This window comes from Malus domestica, chromosome 12, assembly GCF_042453785.1.
Source record: "Malus domestica chromosome 12, GDT2T_hap1".
NCBI lineage: Eukaryota > Viridiplantae > Streptophyta > Magnoliopsida > Rosales > Rosaceae > Malus > Malus domestica.
In genome coordinates, this window is record NC_091672.1 from 25,999,401 (window position 1) to 26,027,110 (window position 27,710).

A 27,710-nucleotide genomic window follows, 5' to 3' on the forward strand; every position below is an offset into this window, starting at 1 on the left:
TTTTAACAAACGATATTATCTACACTAAAGGGGAGGGGTGTGCTTAGTCTCATAATGGGCTAGCAATAATGTGATTCAACCAATTGTTTATTAAATATTATTTTCTCTATTTTTAATGTAAATTCTATAAAAATCGATTTTATTATATGAATTCAACTACTTTAATTGGTTTATAAGGGGTTTCTTCTAGTATGATCTAAGATTATTCATTTACTTCAAATATTTGACTTTCCTTTTGTCAATTTACGCATATAAATATATTTAAAACATGTAAGTTGCGCGCAGCACGCCGTGATTCAAAAAATGTCTTCGTCATTTTAATTAGTTTTTTATGCTGTTTTTTTAATTAGTACCTCACAATAAGTTAGCAATAATGTGATTCAATTTCTCTGTTTTGAAACACATTCAAAACATCTTAAGATGGCGTATAATGTTGGTTATAAAAAAAGTCTTTCACACGCAGATAATAATGTGATTAATTTTTTGTCAAATGATTATTTTTTTTTAACAAACGATATTATCTACATTAAGAGGGAGGGGGTGGGTGACACACCCCGACCTAATTCGAGGCATGCTAGCCGTCACGTGAGGGTGATGTAGGCATGTGCACAGTGCGGAAGCAATAATGATATAAAGAAATGCGAATAAATAAAAACCAAACCAACTAGAGCACTAGATAAGGTAAGGTGCAAAACGGGAATAAGTGTGACTATACATAACTAGAGCATAAGTAGCCTAAGTGCAGTCCAGCAGGACGAATACTAATTATACAGTATCAAAGATGGTCCTACACTAGTGATAATCTGTCAAAGCTGCTGTGAATTTCTCTTGAGCCACCAATAAGTATTCCTACCTAAAACCTAGAGGGGCGCAAAACAGAAAGTGTGAGTGGGCAAAAACAAAGCTTTTCAAACCATTTCATTTATCAAAAGTTCTAACCCTTTACCGTCAAACTTGTATAATTTCCCAGAAAATAGAATATATTCATATTTATATCAAAACCATACTCAAAATAGCGATAATCATAAGTATGCCCTGCCAAATATCACAATGCAACAGAAATAACTTAGGTGAAATAACTCATGAGAAATAACATATCAGCTGGATCCACCTAAAGGGGCCTGTATGGCTGAATCTATAGCTCAACAAGTATGCATGCACACGAGTCAGAACCACCTAATGTGGTCTGTATGACATGATTGGGTGTAAATAAATACGCTCAAGTGCTATGATCATGTGAAGACTGTGCAAATAATCGCGGGTCACCTACGAGTCGGAACCACCTATAGTGGTCTGTACGACATGACTATCACCTAACTTGGATCCAAGGTGAGCGTATGGTGCGGGAGGTGAACATCATGTGAAGGACTGTGTCCTAACCACGGGCGGGAGCACTAACACTGGGGTGCAGGTTTATGAGCTCTCAACACATCTCACATGATCATCAATTCACAATAACAATCTACAACTCACCTGGTACTTACCTGAGCGTCCACCGCGTCGAATCACATATGTATATACCATACAATTTCATAGTCTAAGTATAAATCAATAGGCATGACATTTCAAAAGATAATTTCATTTAAACACATTTTCTGGGAAAAATATCAAGTATATAAGTATATACTGAAAACTAAAAGTCCACTCACTGATATGTGGAAGGGTCGTAACCCCCGAGCCTTCCTTGACTGTGCTCGTCCTCAGGATAGGTCTCACCTATATGCGAAACAACTATATAAACGTTATTTAAAGCACATAACCAAAACTAGGTAATAACTTCTCATACATTACTCAATTGGGGTGTTTGAATATAACAACGTGATCTACTCAACCCCAAGAACATCCCCATATTTTTAGAAAAATTTTCCGACGTCCCACGCGTCGGCCAAGGCACGGCCAGACATACCGCCCATGCGTAAGCACGTGCCTTGCACACTGACGGATTCCCTAACAACGTTAGGGAATATTCGTTTAAATAAAAGCATATTCCTTTAAAGATACCTAACACCGTTAGAATATTCTATTAAAGTTGACGGAATATTCGCCTTCTTCTCCGGCGAGTCACCGGATTCTGTCGTCGTTGCCGTCTGTGTCACCGGAAACTGGGAAAAACTTTAAACTTCAATATCTTTCTCATTTTTCATCTAAATTTCATGAAATTTGTACCAAATTGAAGCTTAGGACTAGAGGAACACTTCCTTATCACTTTTAGGTCCTAAATCCAACAAAAACTTGTTGGAAAAATTCGAGGAATCCTACCAAACCTTGCAACTATATAAACCTGAATGTTCTAACGTCAAAACCACTCCAAAATCTATCCAACGTGCTAGAAAAGTAAAAATATTACCTTCTTAAGTCTCGAAGCAACCTAAAACTTTTGCGATCACATCGGAGGAATTTCCAGCCCTCACCGGAGCTCGGGTAACTCACGTTCTACAAGTCCTTGCATCCAACCAAGGGTATAGATCGACTTCCGAGCTTGCAAGGAGTCCAAAGATACGACCTCGATCCGTGCCTGAAAGGGTTGGTTCACGAGTTGACCGTACAATTGTACGAAAAATGGAAGAAATCCAAGAGGGAAGGAGAGAGAGGGTTCACGGGTTGGTGTGTGTGTGTGTGTGTGGTCCAGGTTTGGGCAACCAAACAAAAACAAATAAAACTTTAAAAAAATCTAATTGGGTCCAAAAGCTAAGGAAGAAAATGGATTGGTCAAAATATTAAGCTCATTCCACACAACACAACCACACAACGTTCAAGAGCAATATAGACATTTCACACCATCGAAAATATATTTCGGGACGGGCTGTCACAGTGGGTTTAGCCTCACAATGGACTAGCAACAATGTGATTCAATCAGTTGTGTATTAAATGTTATTTTCTCTATTTTTAAACACGTTCAAAACATCTTAAGAGGCAAGTAATGCCGGTTATAAAAAAAGATCTTTCACACGCGAATAATAATGTGATTAAATTAGTTGTCAAATTATTGTTTTATTTTTTTAACAAAAAATATTATCTACACTATGGGGGATCAGGGTGGGTTTTGCCTAACAATAGGCTAGTAATAATGTGATTCAATCAATTGTTTATTAAATATTATTTTCTCTATTCTTAATATAAATTCTATAGAGACCGATTTTATTATGTGAATTCAGCTACTTTAATTGGTTTATGAGGGGTTTCTTCTAGCATGATCTAAGAATATTCATGTACTTCAAATATTTGACTTTCCTTTTGTCAATGTATGCATATAAATACATTTAAAACGAGTAAGTCGCATGTAGCACGACGTGATTTAAAAAATGTCTTATGCACGCGCGTGAGCGCATGCATGAAGGCTAGCTTTTACTTTATTTGGCCAAACAAAACATGAGTTTATAAATGATTAAGGCCATTTGAAAGTGTTTTTAAAATAACTGAAAACATTTTTAGTAAAAATTTAAAGGATCTTGAAACAATGTTTTAAGTGCTTCTTGCAAGAAGTAGATATGTGGTGCTTCTTCCAAAAACTACTTAAAGTGCTTTTAGAACTCAAAATCAATTTCACCAAAAAAAGCTTTTAGTAATTTTAAAAATACTTTCAAACGAGCCATATGTATGTACTTTTATTCAACAAAAATGAAAGGATGGATATATAATTTGCAAAAGTATTGTTTTGATAAGAAAAAACACATTGATCATTTGCTCATTGATGGTATATATTTTAATAATATTTACAACACTCTAATTGTGATTAGGTGAATAACCAAATAATCAATGTAGAGAATAAAAAAGCATACACAATACCGGGAATGCAAGAAGTATTACATGGGACAGTTGGGATTTTAATTGATTTGTTTGTGGTTTTAAAGTTCTTATAAGGCATTCTATTGAGGGTTAGGTCTCTTGTTTTTTGCTTTATGTGAAAAAGGAGGGCATGCAATTGTAGTTCTCTGACGACAGATCTTGATGTGTATTTTTGTTCGTCTAAACCTTCACAACCTTCACTATTGTTGAGAAAAATAAAGTTGCATGAAGGAGCATAACATAATAATTTTCTTAAGATCTCGCAAATTGGTGCAACCACGGTAAGGCCCAACGATAACCTATTCTAGCTGCTAGGAGTTAGTGTTTTTCATGTGGGCGCATGAGCTTTGTTGGTCGGGTGGGCTATACCATCTGTATGAGATTTACTCTTATATAATCAGTGACGTTACATGACAAACATTTATTGAATAGTTTAAAGTAATTTTAAACATGTGACAAATATGCAATGGACCAATGACGTCGCTAGGACTGTGCATTGTTTCAAGGGAAAACCTCTCCGTTTACACTTGCAGACACAAATTCGTAGAACATGTTCTGTTACAAAGAATAATTGGCTAAAAATACCAAAAGCTATTCAGAAGGGGATACAACTTTTAGAAGGTTAGTGAGAATGTGTTTTTGGTGATGGTGGTGGTGTCTGCAGTTATCCAATCCAAAACGCTGCAGAACAGGGAAACTAGCCATGCATCTCCGAATTCTTCCGAAAAACGAAGAGACTAAATAACAAGGACACCAACAACCCCACAACAAGAGATCATAATAAGGGCTGTCTCTGCCGTGGCCGCCCGTGGTGGCGATGATATTGACCCATGTTCTTCGTCTTCCCCCAACTATTAGACAATATCAGAAAGAACCCAACAATAAAAAACCAGTGGAAGCAGCTTTCACTGTAATATTACCTGAATGAAAGATAACTTTGTTGTTGTAGAATGGGATGATTAAATTCATTCATAGAGTAAATCCCTTTATATATGCATCACAATTCTTGGGCTATAAGGACTAGGATTCCTACAAGTATTGGGCTACAAGGAATAGGATTCCTAAGTAGGAAATCTGAAATACAAATAAATATATATACAACATAGTTGACAACAAGGAATCCTAATTAGGGTTTTAGTCCACCATACCCCTTCAAACTTGGAGACATCGGAAAGACACGTTTGGACAACCCGAAAAGCCGACTGGTTGATCAACTGATGGCAAATAGCGAACACAATAAGTACCCCATTGGACACACTCGTCAACAAAATGTTACTACACCTTAATATGTTTGGTTCAACTCAATATGTTTTGGTGCGACTGTGCAAGCATAAAAGACCATCCTAATTAGGGTTTTAGTCTATCACTCTCTCTGTCTGCACGATGAAAAAGAACTATGAGCGTTGATGGAAACCAGGACCATTCTATGATCTATCAACTGGCTCGGCAATACCTCGAACACTATCAAACCAGTAGTTTCTTTCTAGGACTTCAAGGGAAGCCCTAGGAACTCACATACTATAAGTTGTTTCATTGACCAGTTAACAACATCTTGTGGCTGTAGTTTAGTGGTAAGAATTCCACGTTGTGGCCGTGGAGACCTGGGCTCGAATCCCAGCAGCCACACAAGTCATTATTTTTTTATTATAATTTCGAATTTCACTAACCCAAGGTTAAATTTGTCATAAAAACAAGATACATAGATTGAATGAATTGCTAAAAACTTAAGGGGATATAGTTGAGTATGTTAAATTTGAGTTGTTGTGAATTTATTTTAAGTCAATGAGCATTGTAAAACTCGCAACTGTACACAAAAGTTGCGTTTTATTTATTTTATTTTATTTTTATTTTTAAAAGTGAATCAGCGTCGACAGAAAAAAAAAATCATTTTTTCATCTTATCCAAACCGACCCTCTCTAACGCCCCCAAAGAGTCATTTAAATTTCATTTGCTTTCTTCATTTACTTCTTACTCATGAGTATGATGGAAAAATTGTCACTAACTACTAGTGAAATGATTTTTTACCCCTACAATGGGTCTATATCAGAATTTTACACATCATAAAAATTTGCTAGAAAATGAGAACCATATCCAAAAGCAGAGATTCAGAGAATGGACATAGCTCGTCAAGAATTAGATTATCTTCGTTCCGCTGCCGGAACTGAAAGCGGTCAGAAAATTACGGTACAGCACCAAAGTTCACCTGTATTTCTTTCTTCACATATTTTCTACCGTAACTACTTTTCCACCTATTCTCTCTGCATAATACATAATACTTGGATTCTGTATCAACGATTCACAGAACTCCGGAATTGTAAGATCAAGAAAATGAAGCTTCGTCATGGTAATCACTTTTATACAGGGAAGGGAAGCATCTACTCTCGCTTATCCTCCTCCATATCATCTGCATGCGCATTCTCGTATTCTCGCTTGATTGCCACATCTCCACTGACCTTCAACGCTCCACTGGTTAACGAGATGCCCTCCTCATCAAAATCATCTCCTGCTTCCTCCATGTATGCATATCTACATGTAAAGCACCAATGTGATTGGTTTTTGCAAACACAAGATAACACAACTCCATAATTGCCTTCGCCATTTGCATTTTGGATTCAACCCACCAAAAAGAGGAATAAAAATGGGAAACAAACCCCCACAGAAGAAAGTCCCAGTTTCCTTGTTTCTATAGCACATCCGACACACAATTTCCACAAAATTTCGACAACAATAGCAAGCAAATCATTTATAATAAATCTTATGGCATTCAAGTCTAACAAACAAAACATTCTTTAAGGACAAATGTATAGATTTTTATAATAAGTACGCAAAAATGATATAAGACACCAGGAAACTTTATAGATGCAATGTCAAAAACAAAATACCTAGTTGGGTTACGTGAAGGGGCCCAAAGGATGCATATTATTGCCAAGAGAGCATAGGCAAGAATACTCCAGAATGCTGGAATAATCCAAGCAATTTGCCAAAACTCACTCAGGGGATCTGTTGCGTTGAAGTATAGCTGAGTCAACAACATGCAAAGGAGTTAAATTATTAGTTCCTACTGGAGAAAACAATATGAATAAAGACACTCCACTGCACCGCATGGGAATTGTTAATTCGCAAAATACAACTTTGCAATGAATAATACCTCAAACCCAATCCAAGCAACCGAAAGAAGCACAAATATTGCAAGCGAGTTGGTAAATTTTCGGTATAGCTCCAATTTAGCCAAGTTTCTCCTGATCTGCATCCAAAAGAAACAAAGAAAGATGGTGAAAAATTGGTCATTAGTATAACATCATCATATTTCATCGTTCAAGGGCGTAACGTTATCCTAAGCTGTACATATATAATAACATCATTAAGCATTCTTCCAGCAAAATCACAGATTACATTGTCGCTTAGCACAAGAAAAGCTTCAAATTGCATGGTATTCGTGCATATTTAGGTGGAAGCCACATCCAATGCCGCATGCTTGTTGCGTGAAAAAGAAGATACTAAATTTAAGCATGCAAAATGCTGAAGCTGCAGAGAGAAATTCAAAACAGAAAGATTACCTGAAGTTTCTCTAAAGTTTTTGATAACGATGAGAAAATCCATAGAATAAACCACGAATCTAAGAAGGCAACAGGTAGAACCAAAAATAACTTTGTTTTTCCTGAAAAATCATTGATGTTCCCCAAATGTTCAACAAGCTCAAGTGCTTCTGATGCCACGAAATATACCAGACCAAGAAGAAATACTTTCAGAGTTATACCACCAAGTGTAGGCTTCACTACACCAAAACCCATGGAAACGACCAAAAGAAGAAGGCGGGAAAGAGTCTTCTTGACAGCACTAAAAGTTACAGCCCACAATGTAATGCCCATAGGTCTGATCCCAGTTGAATTAAAATTGGCATACTCAAAGTACCACACAGCCATTTCGCACATTCCAAGAGCAATCACCGCTGTGATATGGTAGTGCAATTGTATAATATCCTTCCAAAACTGAACAAATCTCAGAAACCAGGCAAGTCCAAGCACAAGGTAAGCTAAAGACATAAAGCCATAGAATGTCATCAAAGGAGTCATCTTCCCAGGCAAATAACCATCTGGGTTTCTCCAGATGGTCGTTCCTTTAATCAGCGTACCCTTGAGTTGCGGATCACAGTACATGAAATAAAGGTAGTACATTCCGGAACTGTTGATATCAACCGTCTTAATTTCCATCTTCGCCTCTTCATCGTTTCCATTAAAGAATGTTTTGATGCGCACAGGCCACTCCGGGTTGTCCAGATTTTTGTGGATAACAACCTCTCCCGCCGTGCAGTATCCAGAATTCGATAGATTCTTGGTGCAGCATATTTGATCCGATTGGACGAAAGAAGCTCCAATCCTTGCCCTGTCCTTCACTTCAAGAATGATAGCTTCCACCAATCCAGTGTCCTGCTGCATTTCACTCATCTTATTCGCAGACTCTTTCGTCCTCACAAAAGTGACACTCTCAAACCTGCAATTCCATCAGTAAGTCCGCCACTACCAACCGACTCAAATCCAAATCATGAACTTATAAAATCACAAATTTTGAACCGATTTCGAAACCATGATCATAACCCAGTTGAGAAACAATCTCAATTTCTCAACTTACCAACTAATATTCACATTAACATACTAATTAAACATAACCCGCTATCTTAAATCAATTGGTATCAGCAATTTAAAGTTTACCAGGTAAACTAATTAGTAAAGTAACAAAACTTGCTATGCATAGAAGATAAAAGGACAGAGTTTTCACTTACTTGATGAAGGACTTGCCCTTGAGGTGGCGATTGTCTGCTGAAGAATTATCAGTAGAATCGTGGACCTTGGAAGCGTAGAGGCCTTCACTGCCGCCATGGAAGAAGAAGGCGTTTGACTGAGGATTGAAAGCTTCATTTCTGTACTCGTGGATTGAAGCATCAGACCTTATGATGCACTCATTGCATGTGAGAAAAACCCCCAAAATTAACCCTAAGAGCGAGCCCTTTTCACACCAGAACCTTCTCTGTTCCATTTTTCTCTCACCTTCTTCCCCCTCGAGAATCTCTGCGCAGTTTGAGATGAAGTGGGGAAGAAACAAGACAACCCAAACGAAAACGACGCCGCACCTGTCTTTTCGCTGTCCAAAGGCGTCTTGGGCCTCATTTTCCTTTGATGGGTTAAATATTTCGGCTTCCTAAGACATTGTCAACTTTTAAAATAATGGGCTTTTGTTGTCAAATTAATGAAGCCCAAAAAGTAGGAAGCATAAAGGGCAGAGGTGGCGTTTATTAGTTGTCAGTCAAGTCTCCCAATAGAAGCATCAATGCATTTAGGAATCACACATGATGAGATATTCAAGTAAGAATCAACTAAAGGATCGACCAAATTGTGAAGAATGAGAATATGAATAACTTTAATTTTTTCTATTTGATCACAAAAACAAAAAAAATATTATTTCTACTGTAAAAACTGTCTAAAGTAATACTCTATAAAGAAATAACCTCCTTAAAGTCGTAAATTATAGTCGCAACTTGAGATTAGTTATATATAGAAATAAACTCCACATTGTAGTAAAATTCTTGATCCCATCTTAAGGAAACATGCCTCCACATAAGAATAATTGTCAACTAATCATAAAATTGCTCCCAATATCTCAGAGTCTCAACTATTTATGTTGTGCTTAATGTAGACTAATCATAAAATTGCTCCAGTGTCTCATTGTCCTTTTTATCACGAATGTGCGCATATTACATCTCAAATGACTCAGTAATTTGGGCTATACAAATAGTTTTGATTTAATTAGAATATCGCACAAATAAAAAAAACGACAAATAATGACTTAGGGGAGAGTTTGTTGCACCGGACTATCTCGGACTAGACTAACTTGAGGGATTAAGCTGGACTGGCTTAGAATAGACTAAACTGGACTAGCTTAGTGAAGCGTTTGGTGCAATGTAAGACTAAAAAGCTGGATAAATAATATTATATTATTTAATTAATAAATATAAATATTTTATTGTTATCCTATATTTTTCTTCCTTTTTTCCTTCCTTCACCGTCACTCTCTCCCTCTTTACAACAACAACAACAACAAAGCCTTTTCCCACTAAGTGGGGTCGGCTATATGAATCCTAGAACGCCATTGCGCTCGGTTTTGTGTCATGTCCTCCGTTAGATCCAAGTACTCAAGTCTTTTCTTAGGGTCTCTTCCAAAGTTTTCCTAGGTCTTCCTCTACCCCTTCGGCCCTGAACCTCTGTCCCGTAGTCACATTTTCGAACCGGAGCGTCAGTAGACCTTCTTTGCACATATCCAAACCACCAGAACCGATTTTCTCTCATATTTCCTTCAATTTTAGCTACTCTTACTTTACCTCGGATATCCTCATTCCCAGTCTTATCCTTTCTCGTGTGCCCATACATCCCACGAAGCATCCTCATCTCCGCTACACCCATTTTGTGTACGTGTTGATGCTTCACCGCCCAACATTTTGTGCCATACATCGCTGGCCTTATTGCCATCCTATAAAATTTTCCCTTGAGCTTCAGTGGCCTACGACGGTCACACAACACGCCGGATGCACTCTTACACTTCATCCATCCAGCTTGTATTCTATGGTTGAGATCTCCATCTAATTCTCCGTTCTCTTGCAAGATAGATCCTAGGTAGCGAAAACGGTCACTTTTTGTGATCTTCGCTAGATTGCTCCGGTCATTAGTGTGGATAAGTATATAAATAGATAGAGATAGGAAAGCAAACACAAGATGTACGTGGTTCACCCAGATTGGCTACGTCCACGGAATAGAGGAGTTCTCATTAATTGTGAAGGGTTTACACAAGTACATAGGTTCAAGTAGGGGTGGGCAAACGGGTCCTGGACCCGCGGGTCGGGGCGGGTCTTTGCGGTTCGGGGCGGGTACGGGGCGGGTCCAAGAATTACAAATACAAAACGGGGCGGGGCGGGCCGGTTCCAGATAAATAACGGGGCGGGCCGGTTCTAAAGATTGGAGAAAACGGGCCCCCGGCCCGGACCGTTGGTCTACTGTGATTACCGTCTCTTTTATTATTAGAATTCGACCCTCTCACTCACCCCTAATCAGACCTAATTCGACCCTCTCAGTCTCACCCTCTATTGTCTCCTCCTCCCTCGATCTCTCCGCTCTCCCGATCTCTCTCGATCTCATCCCTATCGATCTCCTCTCTCTCGATCTCTTCCCTCTCGATCTCCTTCTTCTCGATCTCTCTCTCTCACATTCTTTCTTTCTCTCTCTGTCTCCCATCTCACCTACCCTAAACCTTCATAAGCCGCCGTAAACCATCTGCGCCAGCCACAAGCCGCCATCCACAAAGCATCACCAGCTGCGACTTTGTTTGTTCTTCATTTGTAGGGAGGCGTTGAAGGTAAGATCAATTTTGATTGGATATTCGAGTTCAAAGCAAACAATTGCATCTCATTAAGGGGTTCTCCCCTGATTTTTTATGCCTAAATTTTTTCATGAAGTGCCTATAAAATGCTTCATATATGTTCTCTCAATTCTATATGTGAAAGTAAAGTGAACTATCTCAAAAAATTATTCGGTGCTGATGCCGCTATACATACATTCATTTTCTAATCAGTTTATATTTTTCAGTGTGAACTATCTCAAAAAATTATTGGGTGCAAACCAAAAACATGCAGGCTCAATTGTGTACTCCTTTGCTTCAATCAATCTGCCCAAACAGGTCTAATGGACTACGCTTTTTAGCCGTATAGAAGTCAAAAACTAACAAACCGATAGTTTCCCCGGAAACTCACACCATGGAAGGTATCGTCGTTTTCCGCTACATCTGGGATTGTTTTTGAGATATGGGTTTTCTGTTTTCTGATTGATTTACGTTAATTTCTGGTATTGCATTGTTTGTTTGTATTTGCCATTTGGGAATTTGATTATTTTGTATGCATGGGGAGCTTGTTCTTATGGTGATGAGGGTAATCTGGGTTCTTTAATTTTGGGTAATTGATTGCTGGGAATGGCATTTTGATCATGATGGTTTGTGTTTCCTACTGTATTTGAGGACAAATACTTAGCCTAATAATTTTTTCATATATTTACAATGGTTTATGTTTTCCACATTTGCCTTTCGTCACGATTTTTGGGCTTGGGGTTATTAATTTTCTAGTTACTTTCTGGATTTCCTTCGGTCTACCGGCACAGAAGCTCTGGTGACGGCATTAGGCACCACGTTAGGGGGATCTCAGGAAATTCTTGAATGTTTGTATAGATGATGCTAATACTTAACCTGGGAGGTTGGTTGTACTATATGAGTTCTTCTGTAAATGATACGGTCTCTGTTTAAGGTGTTTTCCAAATGTTCTAGTGCTTGAATAACAAACCTCTTGTAATTGAATTTTCTATGTTTGTATTGGAAAATATGTTTTGAAACAAGAAAGTTTAATATGGAGAGTGTGTGTGTGTTGGAAAATCTGTTTTGAAAATCTGTTTAGTATGTTCTGTGTGTGTGTGTGTGTCTGTGTGTCTGTGTGTATGTTCTGTGTATGTATGTGTGTTCTGTGTGTGTGTGTGTATGTTCTGTGTGTGTATGTGTGTATGTGCGTGTGTGTGTGTGTATGTTCTGTGTGTGTGTGTGTGTGTGTGTGTTTTGTTTTACTTATATGTGCAGTTTTGATTTATATATGTGCAGTTTTTATATATGTGCAGTTTTGATTTATATAGATCGGGCATACATTCTTTGAGGAGCAAGACTGAGCTAACTATTCTGGGATTAGTTGGTTGATTTGGAACTTGGGCGTACATTCTTTGGAACTTGGGCGTTGGATGTGGTTTTAATTTGCGGATGTCATGTTTATGTTGTTTTGGAGTATTTGATTTTTGGAATTTGGATGTCTTGGACTTTTCGGATATTGTGTATGTGGATTTCATTTTTAGATGTTGGAGGACGATGTAATATTTTTATTTTGGATGTATTGTTAAAACTTAATTTATGAACTTGGATATTAGACTTTGTATTTAGATTAGATGTGAATAATGGTGAATTTGTGCAAAATCTGCATAAATGCAGTGTCACTGTGATTGTGCAGTTGCAAATTGCAATCTGTGCAGTTTGCAATCTGTGCAGTGCAGTTAAAAAAAAAAAAAAAAAAGGGTACCCGTGGACCCGGCCCGAACCGGCCCGTTTTAACCGGGCCGGGTAATGTCCGGTTCCTATACAAGAAAATCTAATCCCCGCCCCGTCCCGGCCCGTTTCGGGTAATGTCAGGTTCCTACAAACTTAGGTTCGGCCCGGCTCGCCCCGGCCCGTGCCCAGCCCTAGGTTCAAGCTCTCCTTTAGTGAGTACAAGTGAATGATTTAGTACAAATGACATTAGGAAATATTGTGGGAGAATGATCTCGTAGCCACGAAACTTCTAAGTACCGGAGTGTGGTATCGTCTTGACTTGCCTTATCTGTCTCACAGGTAGATGTGGCATCTTCTCTGGAAGTACTCTTCCTCCATCCAGGGGTGGTATCTGTAACTGGTGGAGATGCACAAGGTAATGTATCAATTTCACTTGAAGCTTACTTGTAGTTTCATGCTTGGTCAAACGCGATATAAACCATGTAGTAGGAGTCCTCCAAGTCGTCGAGCTAGGGGATCTGCTTTAGAAGAGATGATATGGGATACTTTTGCTTTTAAAGAAGTAACTTTTCACAGGCTTATTCTTGAACTGGGCTGGAGGGTTTTCTGGTTTCCTCCAGAGTATAAGGCCGACTGAAGAATTTGAGGGTCAAAACAAGTCCATCAAATCTAGAGTACGTTCGACCCTGCTGATATGGGATACTTTTGCTTTTGACAGAGTAGTGGATGTATAGGCACGTGTGCTGTTACGCTTGTCTCCACATGCTTCCTTGTATCCTTCTCACTTGTCCTATCTGTTCCTCAAGCAGATGCGGTATCTTCCCTGGAAGCATAAGATGTTGAAGATGAGTACTCGAGAGCAATGCCAGGTAAGTAATCAGGTAAGGGTTCCAGGCAGTCAGTTCCTGGCTGGAAGCTTGATTCCAAGTGCTGACTGATTGCTCTTTTTCTCCTTGTTTTGCAGGTAAGAACAAGGCCAAAGGAAAAGACAAGGAAAAAGCATGATATAGGATACTCTTGCTTTTAACCCTGATGATATGAGATATTCTTGTTCTAGTATAGCTTGTTTACAGAGGTATTCTCGGGGGGAAAGAAAGCTGAATATTTCGAAAGGCTTCGTTGGGAGTGCCCTCTCAGATAAGAGAAAGGGTTGAGCATTTTTGCAGGTCTGCCTGTCCGTTAGGGATGGAGGTCAACATATATAGGAGTCTCCCTAACATCAAGTAATAATGTTATTCCTTTACCCTGCTTGGTCATAGCACGGTAATGGGAGCTGCCAGCTTCACATGTTTTAACTCTGTCAGAGCACTTTGAAAAAGTGGTCTGTGGTATCTGGAAAGCTGATGTTGCGTGTGAAGATTACAGACAATCTTTATCCAAGGAGATCCAGCTCTTGAAGTTGGTAAAGTGGTGCCTCTTCGGTTTTCGAACAAGCAATCCTGTCGGGGATCTGGCTCTCGAGATTCGGAGAACGATGCATCTTCGATTTTTGAGAAAGCAATCCTGCTGGGGGTCTGGCTCTCGAGATTCGGAGAGCGGTGTCTCTTCGATTTTTGAGAAAGTAATCATGTTGGGAGTCTGGCTCTCGAGATTCGGAGGGCGGTGCCTCTTCGATTTTGGAGCAAGCAATCTTGTTGGGAGTGTTTTCTCGAATGTGAGTAAAGGTTGGGCATGTTTGCTAGTCTACCTTACCACGAAGCACAAAGGTTGACACACAGGGACTTTCCAATTATCCAGCAGTGGTACTGTTCCTTTACCCTCTCTTCGATTTTTGAGAAAGTAATCATGTTGGGAGTCTGGCTCTCGAGATTCGGAGGGCGGTGCCTCTTCGATTTTGGAGCAAGCAATCTTGTTGGGAGTGTTTTCTCGAATGTGAGTAAAGGTTGGGCATGTTTGCTAGTCTACCTTGCCACGAAGCACAAAGGTTGACACACAGGGACTTTCCAATTATCCAGCAGTGGTACTGTTCCTTTACCCTCTCTTCGATTTTTGAGAAAGTAATCATGTTGGGAGTCTGGCTCTCGAGATTCGGAGGGCGGTGCCTCTTCGATTTTGGAGCAAGCAATCTTGTTAGGAGTGTTTTCTCGAATGTGAGTAAAGGTTGGGCATGTTTGCTAGTCTACCTTGCCACGAAGCACAGAGGTTGACACACCGGAACTTTCCAATTATCCAGCAATGGTACTGTTCCTTTACCCTTGTGGGTAATAATATGGTAGCTAGACCTTCAAAATTTATGTGTCTAAACTTTGTTAGTGTTGTTTCTTTGCAATTCTTTTACCCTTCTTGGTCAGAGCGATGTAGTGGGAGCTTCAAGCTTCACGTGTCTCAACTTTGTCAGAGAACTTTGGCAAAGTTATCTGTGGTACCTATGAGCTACTGTTGCGTGTGGGAAGTGGGTGATTGAACAGTACGATTCATGTGCTTTCTACTTCGCCAGAAATCTTCGACAGAATGCCCATAATTTCCGCAAAGCTGAGTGTGCGTGTGACAGGTGCTGACAAGGCTGGAAAAGTAGGTGCCTCTTCGATTTCTGAGATCGGCCCTCGTGGTCTCTGAGCAGCCCAGCTTTTGAGAAAGCAAGCCTCTTCGATTTCTGAGATCGGCCTTCGTGGTCTTTGAGCAGCCCAGCTTTTGAGAAAGCAAACGCCTCTTCGATTTCTGAGATCGACCCTCGTGGTCTCTGAGCAGCCCAGCTTTTGAGAAAGCAAACGCCTCTTCGATTTATGAGCAGGCGCCTCTTCGATTTCTGAAGCTTCGTCGAGTGCAGATTTTTATAGGAGCTGACATTAAGTTCCAAAGCACACTTGAATATCCACCAGTAGAAGCTCCATTCTTGCACTTCTAAGATCTTAATTTGTCCGACCTCTTCTCTCTTCAACACCTTTGAAAATGTCTGGCCCCTCCGACCGTCGATTTGATTTGAACCTTGTTGAAGAGGCAGCCTCGCCTTCTCCAGACAACATATGGCGCCCATCATTCGTCTCCCCTACTGGTCCTCTTACCGTTGGGGATTCCGTGACGAAGAATGATATGCCCGCTGTGGTAGTGGCCAGGAACCTTCTCACTCCCAAAGATAACAGACTACTTTCCAAACGGTCTGATGAGTTGGCTGTTAAGGATTCTCTGGCTCTCAGTGTTCAGTGTGCAGGTTTTGTGTCTAATATGGCCCAACGCCTATTTGCATGAACCCGCCAAGTTGAATCATTGGCGGCTGAAGTGATGAGTCTCAAACAGGAGATTAGAGGGCTCAAGCATGAGAATAAACAGTTGCACCGGCTCGCATATGACTATGCTACAAACATGAAGAGGAAGCTTGACCAGATGAAGGAATCTGATGGTCAGGTTTTACTTGATCATCAGAGATTTGTGGGTTTGTTCCAAAGGCATTTATTGCCTTCGTCTTCTGGGGCTGTACCGCGTAATGAAGCTCCATATGATCAACCTCTGATGCCTCCTCCTTCTAGGGTTTTGTCCGGTACTGAGGCTCCGAATGATCCCCCTCCGGTGCCTTCTCTTTCTGGGGCTCTACCGACTGCTGAGACTTCTCCTAAGCAACCTTTGTGAAGGCTCCCTCTTGTTTGTTTATTTTGACTCAAGTATATGTACATATTTGTAACTTATCGGGGATATCAATAAATAAGCTTTCCTTCATTTCAACGTATTGTGTTAAATACACCAAAGCCTTCTTCGCTAAGTTCTTTGAATTTTCTTTTGTTGAAGCTTGTATGTTGAAGCTTTGTGAGTTGAGCATATAGGTTGAGGTAATGTTCCCTTAATTTCCCGAGTGAGGAAAACTTCTCGGTTGGAGACTTGGAAAATCCAAGTCACTGAGTGGGATCGGCTATATGAATCTTAGAACACCATTGTGTTCTGTCCTGTGTCATGTCCTCCGTTAGATCCAAGTACTCTAAGTCTTTTCTTAGGGTCTCTTCCAAAGTTTTCCTAGGTCTTCCTCTACCCCTTCGGCCCTGAACCTCTGTCCCATAGTCGCATCTTCTAATCAGAGCGTCAGTAGGCCTTCTTTGCACATGTCCAAACCACCGTAACCGATTTTCTCTCATCTTTCCTTCAATTTCGGCTACTCATACTTTACCCCGGATATCCTCATTCCTAATCTTATCCTTTCTCGTGTGCCCACACATCCAACGAAGCATCCTCATCTCCGCTACACCCATTTTGTGTACGTGTTGATGCTTCACCGCCCAACATTCTGTGCCATACAGCATCGCCGGCCTTATTGCCGTCCTATAAAATTTTCCCTTGAGCTTCAGTGGCATACGGCGGTCACACAACACGCCGGATGCACTCTTCCACTTCATCCATCCAGCTTGTATTCTATGGTTGAGATCTCCATCTAATTCTCCGTTCTTTTGCAAGATAGATCCTACGTAACGAAAACGGTCGCTCTTTGGTATTTCTTGATCTCCGATCCTCACCCCTAACTCGTTTTGGCCTCCATTTGCACTGAACTTGCACTCTATATATTCTGTCTTTGATCGGCTTAGGCAAAGACATTTAGATTCCAACACTTCTCTCCAAAGGTTAAGTTTTGCATTTACCCATTCCTAAGTTTCATCTATCAACACTATATCGTCTGCGAAAAGCATACACCAAGGAATATCACCTTGAATATGTCCTGTTAACTCATCCATTACCAACGCAAAAAGGTAAGGACTTAAGGATGAGCCTTGATGTAATCCTACAGTTATGGGAAAGCTTTCGGTTTGTCCTTCATGAGTTCTTACGGCAGTCTTTGCTCCTTCATACATATCCTGTATAGCTTGGATATATGCTACTCGTACTCCTTTCTTCTCTAAAATCCTCCAAAGAATGTCTCTTGGGACCCTATCATACGCTTTTTCCAAATCTATAAAGACCATGTGTAAATCATTTTTCCCATCTCTATATCTTTCCATCCATCTTCGTAAGAGATAGATTGCCTTCATGGTTGAGCGCCCTGGCATGAACCTGAATTGGTTGTCCGAAACCCGTGTCTCTTGCCTCAATCTATGCTCAATGACTCTCTCCCAGAGCTTCATTGTATGACTCATTAGCTTAATACCCCTATAGTTTATGCAATTTTGTACATCGCCCTTATTCTTGTAGATAGGCACCAAAGTGCTCATTCGCCACTCATTCGGCATCTTCTTCGTTTTCAAAATCCTATTGAAAAGGTCAGTGAGCCATGTTATACCTGTCTCTCCCAAAACTTTCCACACTTCGATTGGTATATCGTCTGGGCCTACTGCTTTTCTATGCTTCATCTTCTTCAAAGCTACAACCACTTATTCCTTCCGGATTCTACGATAAAAAGAGTAGTTTCTACACTCTTCTGAGTTACTCAACTCCCCTAAAGAAGCACTCATTTCATGTCCTTCATTGAAAAGATTATGAAAATAACCTTTCCATCTGTCTTTAACCGCGTTCTCTGTAGCAAAAACCTTTCCATCCTCATCCTTGATGCACCTCACTTGGTTTAGGTCTCTTGTCTTCTTTTCCCTTGCTCTAGCTAGTTTATAGATATCCAACTCTCCTTCTTTGGTATCTAGTCGCTTATACATATCGTCATAAGCCGCTAACTTAGATTCTCTCACAGCTTTCTTCGCCTCTTGCTTCACTTTTCTATACCTTTCACCATTTTCATCGGTCCTATCCTTGTATAAGGCTTTACAACATTCCTTCTTAGCCTTCACCTTTGCTTGTACCTCCTCATTCCACCACCAAGATTCCTTTTGGTGTGGGGCAAAGCCCTTGGACTTTCCTAATACCTCTTTTGCTACTTTTCGGATACAACTAGCTATGGAATCCCACATTTGGTTAGCTTCCCCCTCTCTATCCCACACACACTGGGTGATTACTTTCTCTTTGAAAATGGCTTGTTTTTCTTCTTTTAGATTCCACCATCTAGTCCTTGGGCACTTCCAAGTCTTGTTCTTTTTTCTCACTCTTTTGATATGTACATCCATCACCAACATGCGATGTTGATTAGCCACGCTCTCTCCTGGTATAACTTTGCAATCCTTACAAGTTATACGATCCCCTTTCCTCATTAGAAGAAAATCTATTTGTGTTTTTGACGACCCACTCTTGTAGGTGATCACATGTTCTTCTCTCTTCTTAAAGAAGGTGTTGGCTAAGAAGAGATCATATTCCATTGCAAAATCCAAGATAGCTTCCCCATCCTCGTTTCTCTCCCCAAAACCATGGCCACCATGAAAACCTCCATAGTTGCCTGTCTCCCTCTTTCTCTCCTTTTTTTTCTCATTTCTCCGTCCCACCCTTCCTTCTCCCAGATTAGACATCTTAATTCCAGTCTCTATCTCTCTCTTTTTTATGTCCAACACCCTCTCGATTATAATCTTTCTCTCTCCTCTCTCCCTCGCTCCAGCTCTGTGTTATTCGATGAAACCTCACATCTCCATTTTTTCCGACGAGTTGCAGGTTTTCCATCATCTTTTCCGGCCAAACCTCGTCGAATTGGATGAGGTTAGCACCACCAACAAACTGCTCTCCATCCCTGGACACAAATCAAAACTTTGCATGTTGAATCTGTCATGGATTCGAAGAAACCCAAACATGCTGAGACTTCCGAGCCTATTTCCGGCCACCACCGACCACCTTTTGACCTCAAACGGAATCCCTTCACTCCCAGCTTCAGTTTGGTATATTTTTTATGTGAAAATTGGTTGTGAAACGTATTTGAAAGAGATAGTCAAATCGGAAAGTTAACGGCAGTGTGTGGTCGAAGGTCACAAAGAGTGGTCGAGCAAGACAAGGATGAGAGAGATGATGGTCTTAGCTAGTCCCTTGGTTCTTGGGGGTACACGCTAAGACCGGATAGTCCTGCCTTTAGTCGAGGCGAGTGAGAGCTAGTCTCACTAAAGCTAATCCTTGCTGGGAACAAGCATGGGACTGGACTAACCCTTAATTTTGTCCAATTCAGTGAACTTTAATGAGGGCAAACAAACGCCCTCTAGATGTGCTGTTTTTGGGATTTGAATCCCATCCGGATCCAAATTGTGGGGATCTTAGGGATCCTCACATCTTAGCCATTCATCGTGCATTGTGCAGTAAAAAATTATTTAATTTTTTATATTTAAAATTAAACACAAATAGTACTTGACAAAAATTGACCGTACGATATACGATGAACGGCTAGGATGTGGAGATTCCTAGGATCCCCACCAAGTGAATCCGGAGAGGATCATCTTCCCTGTTTTTGGACTTGGAGTTGCTAACATTTGAACAACAATTCTATACAGATGTAGGTTAGGGGCAACTGCGTCCAGAATAGTTTTGTTTACGCCACCTTGATAACTTGTTTTTCCCAAGTACTTATTTCCTCTCAACCCCATTAGAAGGCTTGAGAGAAAGGGGTGTGTGGAGAGCGTACCACTGCTAGCTGTCAACGAGTGGAACGCTGGTTCCTCGGTGCGCACCAATCTGACCAAACTGATTGATACAAAACCATAATGACCAATTTGTTTTGATTTAGACCAAAGAAATATTCAAATGATTTACAAAAATAGAACACAGTCGTAATGTGCACGTTCATTCACGTTTGATGATTTTTTCAAGCTAAACACGTGGACAACACGAATTGGGTGACGTGGAGCACGTATGGCCTTTGGGCTTCACACGTGGGCCAAGCTGTTCTGATACCATGAAGAAAGTTGGAGTTCTACCATAAAACTAATTGGCCATATGGGAAGTAGCTGAATCTCTTATAAGCCTTGCAAGGTTTTTCTTTCACCAACATAGAAGTCTTTTACTTTCACATTCTCATAGTTCTCTCTCATGTGTCGTCAATCGTCATCGACCCTCTACAAATAAAAAAAAAAAAAAAAATTTCCTGCTAGTTTCATGGAAATTCATTCATATAAAGCTCAAATTGCGAGAGGGGCACCTCCCTTTCCTTCATCATCTGTTTCTCTTCTCTGCTGCAATACATCAAGCATGATGAACATATATGAAGCAAGATAGAAGTAAAAGAGTCAAAAACCCTAAATTAGAAGTAGCTTGAATTATCAAAAAGGAAAAAAAAAAAAAAAGCTTGAATAACATGCTCCGTTTGTCAACAATTCCTGCTTCCGTGCCCGTCAACAAGTTCTCTATTATCAACAATTTATATATATGTTGTTACAAATTGCTTCAAATCTTCCTGCCTCCATCCCTCTCAACCACTTCTCACTTCCTCATTTTAATTCTTTTATTTTAAATATATATGTTGTTGAAGAAAATTGAGGTTTCACCATAAAATTAATTGACATTATGAAAGTAGCCCAACTTACTTATCGAGAGGGCAATCATGTTACTGATTTCTTAGCTAATTATGGGGTTGATCATGTTGAACCCTAATAATTAGCTAAGAGAGCCAGACAATTTGATCAACGAACCCTAAGACGCCATAGCACCAATAAACTTGAAGAAGAAAGGAAGTGAATAGGTTGCAGTTTGGTGGTGTAATTTCCTTTGCTCAATCACATCCAGAATTAGATTAGATATTGATTAGAATAAGTTGCAATTTGATGGTGTAATCTTCTGCAGCAGGTATCAAGTTTGCTCATTGCTGCATTTTGCATTACAAGAAAAGTTGACAATAATCACTAACATTCGTTGTACACAATGAGGTGGCTAAACGCTTAGCAAGTATTTTTCTATGGGGTAATTAATTAGTATAATCTGTTCTTGCTAATTTTGGGGAATGAGAGAGTGCAAAACTCTTTCCAATTTTTACTAAGACAGCTCTTTATCAGGCTTTTAGCCCTCTTTTATCTTTCTGGAAAAATCCAACATAGTTAATCATCAAAATTATCGCAAAACTACTAATGGTTAGAACAATTACTGGCTCACACTTTTAAAAATATGATAAGCCATTACAGTTTTTCATTTTTGTTATTTTTGATAGAAGTGATTTTGGAATGAAGAAATCAGAAAACATTAGGGTTAGGATAAAACTTCTCAAACATTATAATCTTTTCTCTTTTTTTTGGAAAAATAATATTTATTGACATGAACATTATTCTAATCAACCGGCTAAGCAACATCTCTCACTAAACCCTTTGCATAAAGTTATTTGTATCTTGTTAGTTGGTAACCTAAAAACTTTTCATTTTCTTTATAGCGGAGAGTCCATAAAGCATTAGAAAAAGAAAAAAGGAAAACTAATAAAAATGACTTGAAAACTTTGAGTTTTAACGATAAGGACAAAATAAAGGGTAAAGTGAATAATACTATGTTTGACTTTTTAGTGTAAAAATGTGATTTTTCGTTAAAATGAACAGTACGAGAGTTTTTCGTTAAAGTTCTCAAAGAAAAAAGTTGAACAAACTTGTTCAACAAGCTTGACTCATCTGGCAGGAGCAAATCAATGAATAAAACCAATTCCCATCAGTTTCACAGAAGCTTAATTAATCAAATTTTCTAAGCCCAAAACTTGGAAAATACATAACCTTTGTAATTATGTAGAAAATGAACTTGGACTATCTCTCCCATCATTTTGTCTGTAGCATGATAAATGAAGGAGTCCACCTAAACTTCCCAACTTGATTACTTGATCATCTAGTCCCTGTCAGTGTTCTATTCATACATTCACATGCTTCCAATATGATTGCTGGAGATTGGTGGGCTTCTCTTTCCTTTTTCTTCTCCTCTTTTTTTTTCTTTTTGAAAATGGGACAAGTTGGTGGCTCGACAGTCTACCTTTTCGGGATCGAGAAGACTCACATATGCATTTTAGTCTCTTCTTAGCTATCATTGTGCGATTCAATGGATCGGAAACACGGCTTGGTACACCAAGTATGTTTCCGATTTCTTCTCTTTCCTCTTACACATGGTTGCAAATTAAAAAAAAAAAATCCAATAAATTATATTATGACACTTGGTATACTGTTCTGTGTTTTTGGTACTCTGAAAATTTTCTTCAACTTGAGGCACAAGACAATAGCTAAGCAAACAAAGCAGATAAAAATAGATTTGAACTAAGCGAATAAAAAAGAATAGGGTTCCTTCACTCCTTGATGTGTGATTCATACTCTTAACAAAGCCTTCTTGAGACTTGAGTCCTAATTTCTAATGGACACATTATCAATGTGAAAACAATTTTATTTCCCTTAGACTAGAATTTCTAAGAATTATTTGTTTAAGGATTTGATGCCAAGGATAAACAATTCTTATAAACAAACCTGGGTTTGATTTCAATGACACATGTTTTAACCATTAGATTTGATTTCAGAAATTGTTAAATCTTTTATTTTTAATCACAATCTTTCCTTCCCAAGCACTTTGTACCTGTCTTTTTGAATCGCGCAACGATATGAAATTTCAAATTGCTCATGTGCAGTCCCAGCTACTATATGCCTAGTGTCCCATGTCCTTTTACACAGACAATCTTTTCATATATATATATATATATATATATATATGTCTAAATTCTAATACCAAAAGAGATTTCTGCGAGAAGTACTATTGCATACATATTTGTTTAGGCCAAAATTAAATAAAAATAAGGCCTCTTAAGTCGCTAGAAGTACTCACCTCCTTTAATGTAGATGTGCCCATTATCCTACATGCCCACGCCACCTCTAGATCGTGCGAACCGCATTAAGATACATCTGAAGGCCACCTAGCAGAAATTACAGTCATTGACAGCACTAGATAAGATCTAATTGAGGTTGTTCTTTCTCCACTACTTATAAATAGAGTCAGAAGACTTCAAGTTCAGAACCTTCATCAAATTCAATTTCTACAATTAAACAAAACCTAAAGTGACTTCCAACTGATTTTCATCACAAACCCATTTGCCCTTCAGTAAAACCCCTTAACTCTTCAACCACAAGCTCAAAGGAATTTCTACAATTAAACAAAACCTAAAGTGACTTCCAACTGATTTTCATCACAAACCCATTTGCCCTTCAGTAAAACCCCTTAACTCTTCAACCACAAGCTCAAAGTCGTCCTTCGAGGCAAATACTACCTACGATCCTGAGATCTAAAACTTTTACAATTCTGCCACCCCATGGTATGATTCAGTTGACGTGCAATTCCAACCACTCTGATTTCCTATCAAAGGCATTTGTTTTGTACTAAGTCCAATCATATACAAGCGATATCGGTGGACTCCTTTAGTATTATATCGGCATCCATGGCCTGAATTTGGCTAGACTTTTACTACTTTTCTTTGCCTTTCCAGTTAATTATATTTCAAGTCATGTAGCTCAGCCTATCGCCCTAGATTTTACTTTTATAAATGTTTGTAGTCTTGACTTCATCTTGAAAATGATTACATTATGTTTTTTTCTTTAGTTTTCATTTCTCGCTTATTTACGTCCTTGTTCACTTGAGGCACATATAAGAAGTTAATCGAATCAGCGTTCCACTAGGTGCATAATCATTTGGTTAACAAGTCAGATCTACGAGCAACTTTCACACACATTCGAACACAAACATTCATGTTGGCAGCCTCTAACAGTGACATGCTTATTCTCTCTTTCTCTCGAGTCATCCCGTGGCACTGAGACCAAAAACAACACTTTGAACACGTGTTGAACCCAACATGCAGGCTCCTTCCAATTTTGACACCAACAACACTGGATATTTAGAAATTTTCATGAACTAATTACTTGCATTGTTTTTGTTTAAAGTTCCGCTTAAATTTAAAGTGAGCAATTAATTGGTTTCAAATTTCCTTCAATTTTTTAATGAGAACAACGTGATATAATTCTTATATCCACCATAGTCATTTGTTTCTATCCAACCAATTTAACAAATTCTATCCGATTGCCATATTTTAAATTCTATCCAACTTATTAAATAAATTCAAATTAAAACAACTAAAATAGCCAGGAATTTTCCTTGTATGTAGTAAGATCTTCATAATTCTTTCGTTTCTTTTAATAGATAGTAAATCGAATTTTATCAGATCTCCACATATTGGAGAAAAGAATTGATTTTATTAATTAAGAATTGTCATGCATTGTATATGAAAAGGCTGTTAAGCATAATTAAGCTTCCATTAATCACTTAACGAGAAGAAATAGTAAACATTGCTTCTTGTATATTTTGTTTTGGGATAATTAACTGTGTTTACATATTTTATAAACCAAGAAAGCAACAATTTTTTTCAAAGAAACTGAACACACATTCGATTTTCCTAAAGTTCAATTTACCACAAGGATCGTACGCTAGCTAGCAGCTACTAAGTATGTAGTACTCATCAAAACTCAAAATTCAAATATCCGTATTTCAAAACTTCATTCATCAAAGTAAAGACTCGATAGTCTTCCAAAACATGTCGTCATCTTCATACTGATCGATGTTTGATGAAAACCCACCCATGGGCCCAGAGGACTCGAACGCCGTCAGATCATGCGACACAAGATGATCACGCCGTACGGAATGGTTGTGGTCGCTTGTCACTATGTGATCAGTTGTTGCAATATCTTCTTTAACGAACACTTCTTCTTTAACTGATGATGAAGCGAAGGTTGCGAAAAAGGGATGCTCTTGTTTGTTTGTCAACCAGTTGGCGTTCTCAAAACTAATGAACTTTGAAGAATCTCTAGGACTTGTGCAATCCAAGACCAGTTCAGAAGTTTTGAGGTAGTCTCTGCACGTGTGGGTGCCATAATATGTGGTTCGAACCACTGGTGGATGATCTTGAACTTGTTGAACGTGCTTGGTTGCTTTGCACGATTGATCGTGTTTGTGAGTGCACCTAAAGTAGTTCCTGAACATATATATATACACAACATAACTATGGGAATCTTCATTTCTTGAATTGTTACTAGTTTAATTATTAAAATTTGTTACAATTTTACAAGGTAAATTGCATATGTATGTACCTTGGATGCTTGGCATTGTGGATATTTTTTTGTCCATACTTTCTCCATGCATGACCGTCATCAATCAAAGCAGGAGTGTCTCTAGTCCCAGAGTGTGAAGTCTTTCTGCAAGGAATCAACAAGTTGCAACTCTTTGTTAGAACTTTTAAATTATATATAAATCCAACAATTTAAGTGATAATGCTACCACTCTAAGAAGGATAGGAGTGAGAAGGAAAAAGAGAAGCATCCAAATTTTGTAAATATATGGCATGACATGAACATATGAGAGCAAGGGGCAGTCCTTACTCTTTTGTCTTATTAGAAATTCTATGCATTATTAAATATAATAATATTTTTCATTCATTGAATCTATAGCTGTTGTGAGTAAATTAATTATAGTTACAGTTGTTCACACATCCATATAAATCTAACAACTACTATGATTAAATTAATTACTCCTTTTCTTATCACGCACATGTGGATGATTAACATTATGTAGGGAACATGACATTTTGACAAAAGCCAAATTTTATAAATAGACATACAACAATTCTCTCATTTGGATTCATAAGCATAGAAATTTAGGATTTTCATGACGTGAAGAAAAACTTGAAATTTGGGACCTCCGGTTCCCGAGTTTAAATTTTATGTAAAGATGTTATTTCCAAATTTCTATGAGTGAGAGTTTGAAAATAAAAAAATTATGTGTTCAAATTCCATTGTATTTTTAGTTGAACCAAATAAGAAAATTTACAAATTCTAGAAAATAAAATTATGTCATTTGTATCTCTGTCATCTTGAAATTTTTTAGTAATCTTAAATTTTTTTCATTCATACACAGTGTAATTGTCTAAGTAAAAGACTCTTTAGTATTCGTTTCATACACAAATGTTTGAGATTGAACAATCAATCACACATGGAAAGAGTCTTTAACTGGAAGAAAAATCATTGTGAACAGTATGTTAATGCAGATGTTAATGAATATTACCTACGTATTAATTAATTAGAGAAATATAACTAATTACCTTCTCTTGTAAGAACCTCTTCGATCCTTGAAGGTTGAAGTGCTTCTACAACTGTTCTCCTCAGTATAGTCTTCAGGCTTAATAGCAGCTGCATGACCATGATTAGCACCCCAAGATGACGAATATGCACCACCACCACCACCACTACTACCACCGTCACTAACACCACTACCACCACCACCAACACCTCTACTATTTCCTTGAATCTGATTGCAAACAAACTCTTGATCAGACTCCTTCCCATTTAAAATCAAAAGGGTATTCACAAATGACCCCAAAATCTTATTAACAATACCTTCAGCCGATCTCCCATCATGACCATTAGCGACAAGTAACCTAGTATCAAAAGCCCTACTAAGTTGATTTGCCAGCTCACGCCCTTGGATCAACTCCTCCATCACCCTCTCCCTATTTGAGAGCAGACTCTCCGGCCACGACGACTCCATAAATCCTAATCTCCTGATTAACAACTAACTAATATGACAATTAAAAATTAATTAATCTCTCTGTGTTTCTGTGAGGGTTTGTGGTTTGCATAGCTGTGGCCAAAGTGATGGATGGGAGGTATTTTATAGCCGTCTAAAAAGCTCTTCAGGTTGGAATGAATTTTCATGCGCTTGGGATATGCTATGATACATCACGTACTACTATATAAGTGATCAGATACTTGTGTTAAATAAAACTTTCATCTCCTCTTTTAATGAGACATGTTGCACCATCCGTATTTCGGACAAAATTAGAAAGAGTAATGCTAGAGAGATTAAATTTGGATACAAAATTTGTAAACTAAATGATGTGTCACCAATAATACGTTTATCAATGTTTAAGTAATAAACTAATCATCAACTTTTATGTTTTTTAATTTTTAAAATTTTGTTTACAAATTTAGTCTTCCTACCATAATTACCTGAGAAATTTCTCCTCAGGTTGAAGGAAGAAGGAGAAACGAAAGTCCAAG

General features: G+C 38.6%; 2 protein-coding genes, 1 long non-coding RNA gene and 1 other non-coding gene across 5 annotated transcripts; 2 read left to right on the forward strand and 2 right to left on the reverse strand.

Moving 5' to 3' along the window:
* The first annotated feature begins 5,340 nt into the window (after nucleotides 1–5,340).
* On the forward strand, nucleotides 5,341–5,412 carry TRNAH-GUG (transfer RNA histidin (anticodon GUG)). The gene has a single exon. It is a non-coding gene; the product is annotated as a tRNA-His (tRNA).
* A 478-nt stretch (nucleotides 5,413–5,890) lies between these two features.
* Nucleotides 5,891–8,936, reverse strand: LOC103450757 (uncharacterized). The gene is made up of 5 exons (XM_008390136.4): nucleotides 8,567–8,936; nucleotides 7,344–8,277; nucleotides 6,935–7,030; nucleotides 6,669–6,805; nucleotides 5,891–6,312 (listed from the first exon to the last, which is right to left on the reverse strand). The coding sequence occupies exons 1-5, from the start codon at nucleotides 8,818–8,820 to the stop codon at nucleotides 6,162–6,164; spliced, it is 1,572 nt and encodes a 523-aa protein (XP_008388358.2). The 5' UTR covers nucleotides 8,821–8,936; the 3' UTR covers nucleotides 5,891–6,161.
* A 1,916-nt stretch (nucleotides 8,937–10,852) lies between these two features.
* On the forward strand, nucleotides 10,853–12,773 carry LOC103413917 (uncharacterized). Of its 2 annotated transcripts, none has more exons than XR_525989.4 (3): nucleotides 10,853–11,187; nucleotides 11,418–11,591; nucleotides 12,486–12,773. It is a non-coding gene; the product is annotated as an uncharacterized lncRNA (long non-coding RNA). The 2 variants fall into 2 exon arrangements; XR_003767314.2 differs by having other exon boundaries at nucleotides 11,465–11,591.
* A 12,165-nt stretch (nucleotides 12,774–24,938) lies between these two features.
* On the reverse strand, nucleotides 24,939–27,288 carry LOC103450758 (WRKY DNA-binding transcription factor 70-like). The gene is made up of 3 exons (XM_008390138.4): nucleotides 26,753–27,288; nucleotides 25,746–25,850; nucleotides 24,939–25,630 (listed from the first exon to the last, which is right to left on the reverse strand). Exons 1-3 carry the CDS (start codon nucleotides 27,196–27,198, stop codon nucleotides 25,162–25,164), a joined length of 1,020 nt encoding a protein of 339 aa, XP_008388360.2. The 5' UTR covers nucleotides 27,199–27,288; the 3' UTR covers nucleotides 24,939–25,161.
* Between the last annotated feature and the right edge of the window lie 422 nt (nucleotides 27,289–27,710).

Coding starts and splice junctions, on each gene's coding strand:
- LOC103450758 (XM_008390138.4), bottom strand. CDS start 27,198: ATGGAGTCGTCGTGGCCGGAGAGTCTGCTCTCAAATAGGGAGAGGGTG. Junction 25,851..26,752: donor AGAGGTTCTTACAAGAGAAG/GTAATTAGTTAT, acceptor GATTCCTTGCAG/AAAGACTTCACACTCTGGGA. Junction 25,631..25,745: donor CACAATGCCAAGCATCCAAG/GTACATACATAT, acceptor ATATATGTTCAG/GAACTACTTTAGGTGCACTC.
- LOC103450757 (XM_008390136.4), bottom strand. CDS start 8,820: ATGGAACAGAGAAGGTTCTGGTGTGAAAAGGGCTCGCTCTTAGGGTTA. Junction 8,278..8,566: donor AAGGGCAAGTCCTTCATCAA/GTAAGTGAAAAC, acceptor ATGGAATTGCAG/GTTTGAGAGTGTCACTTTTG. Junction 7,031..7,343: donor AAACTTTAGAGAAACTTCAG/GTAATCTTTCTG, acceptor TTTTGGATGCAG/ATCAGGAGAAACTTGGCTAA.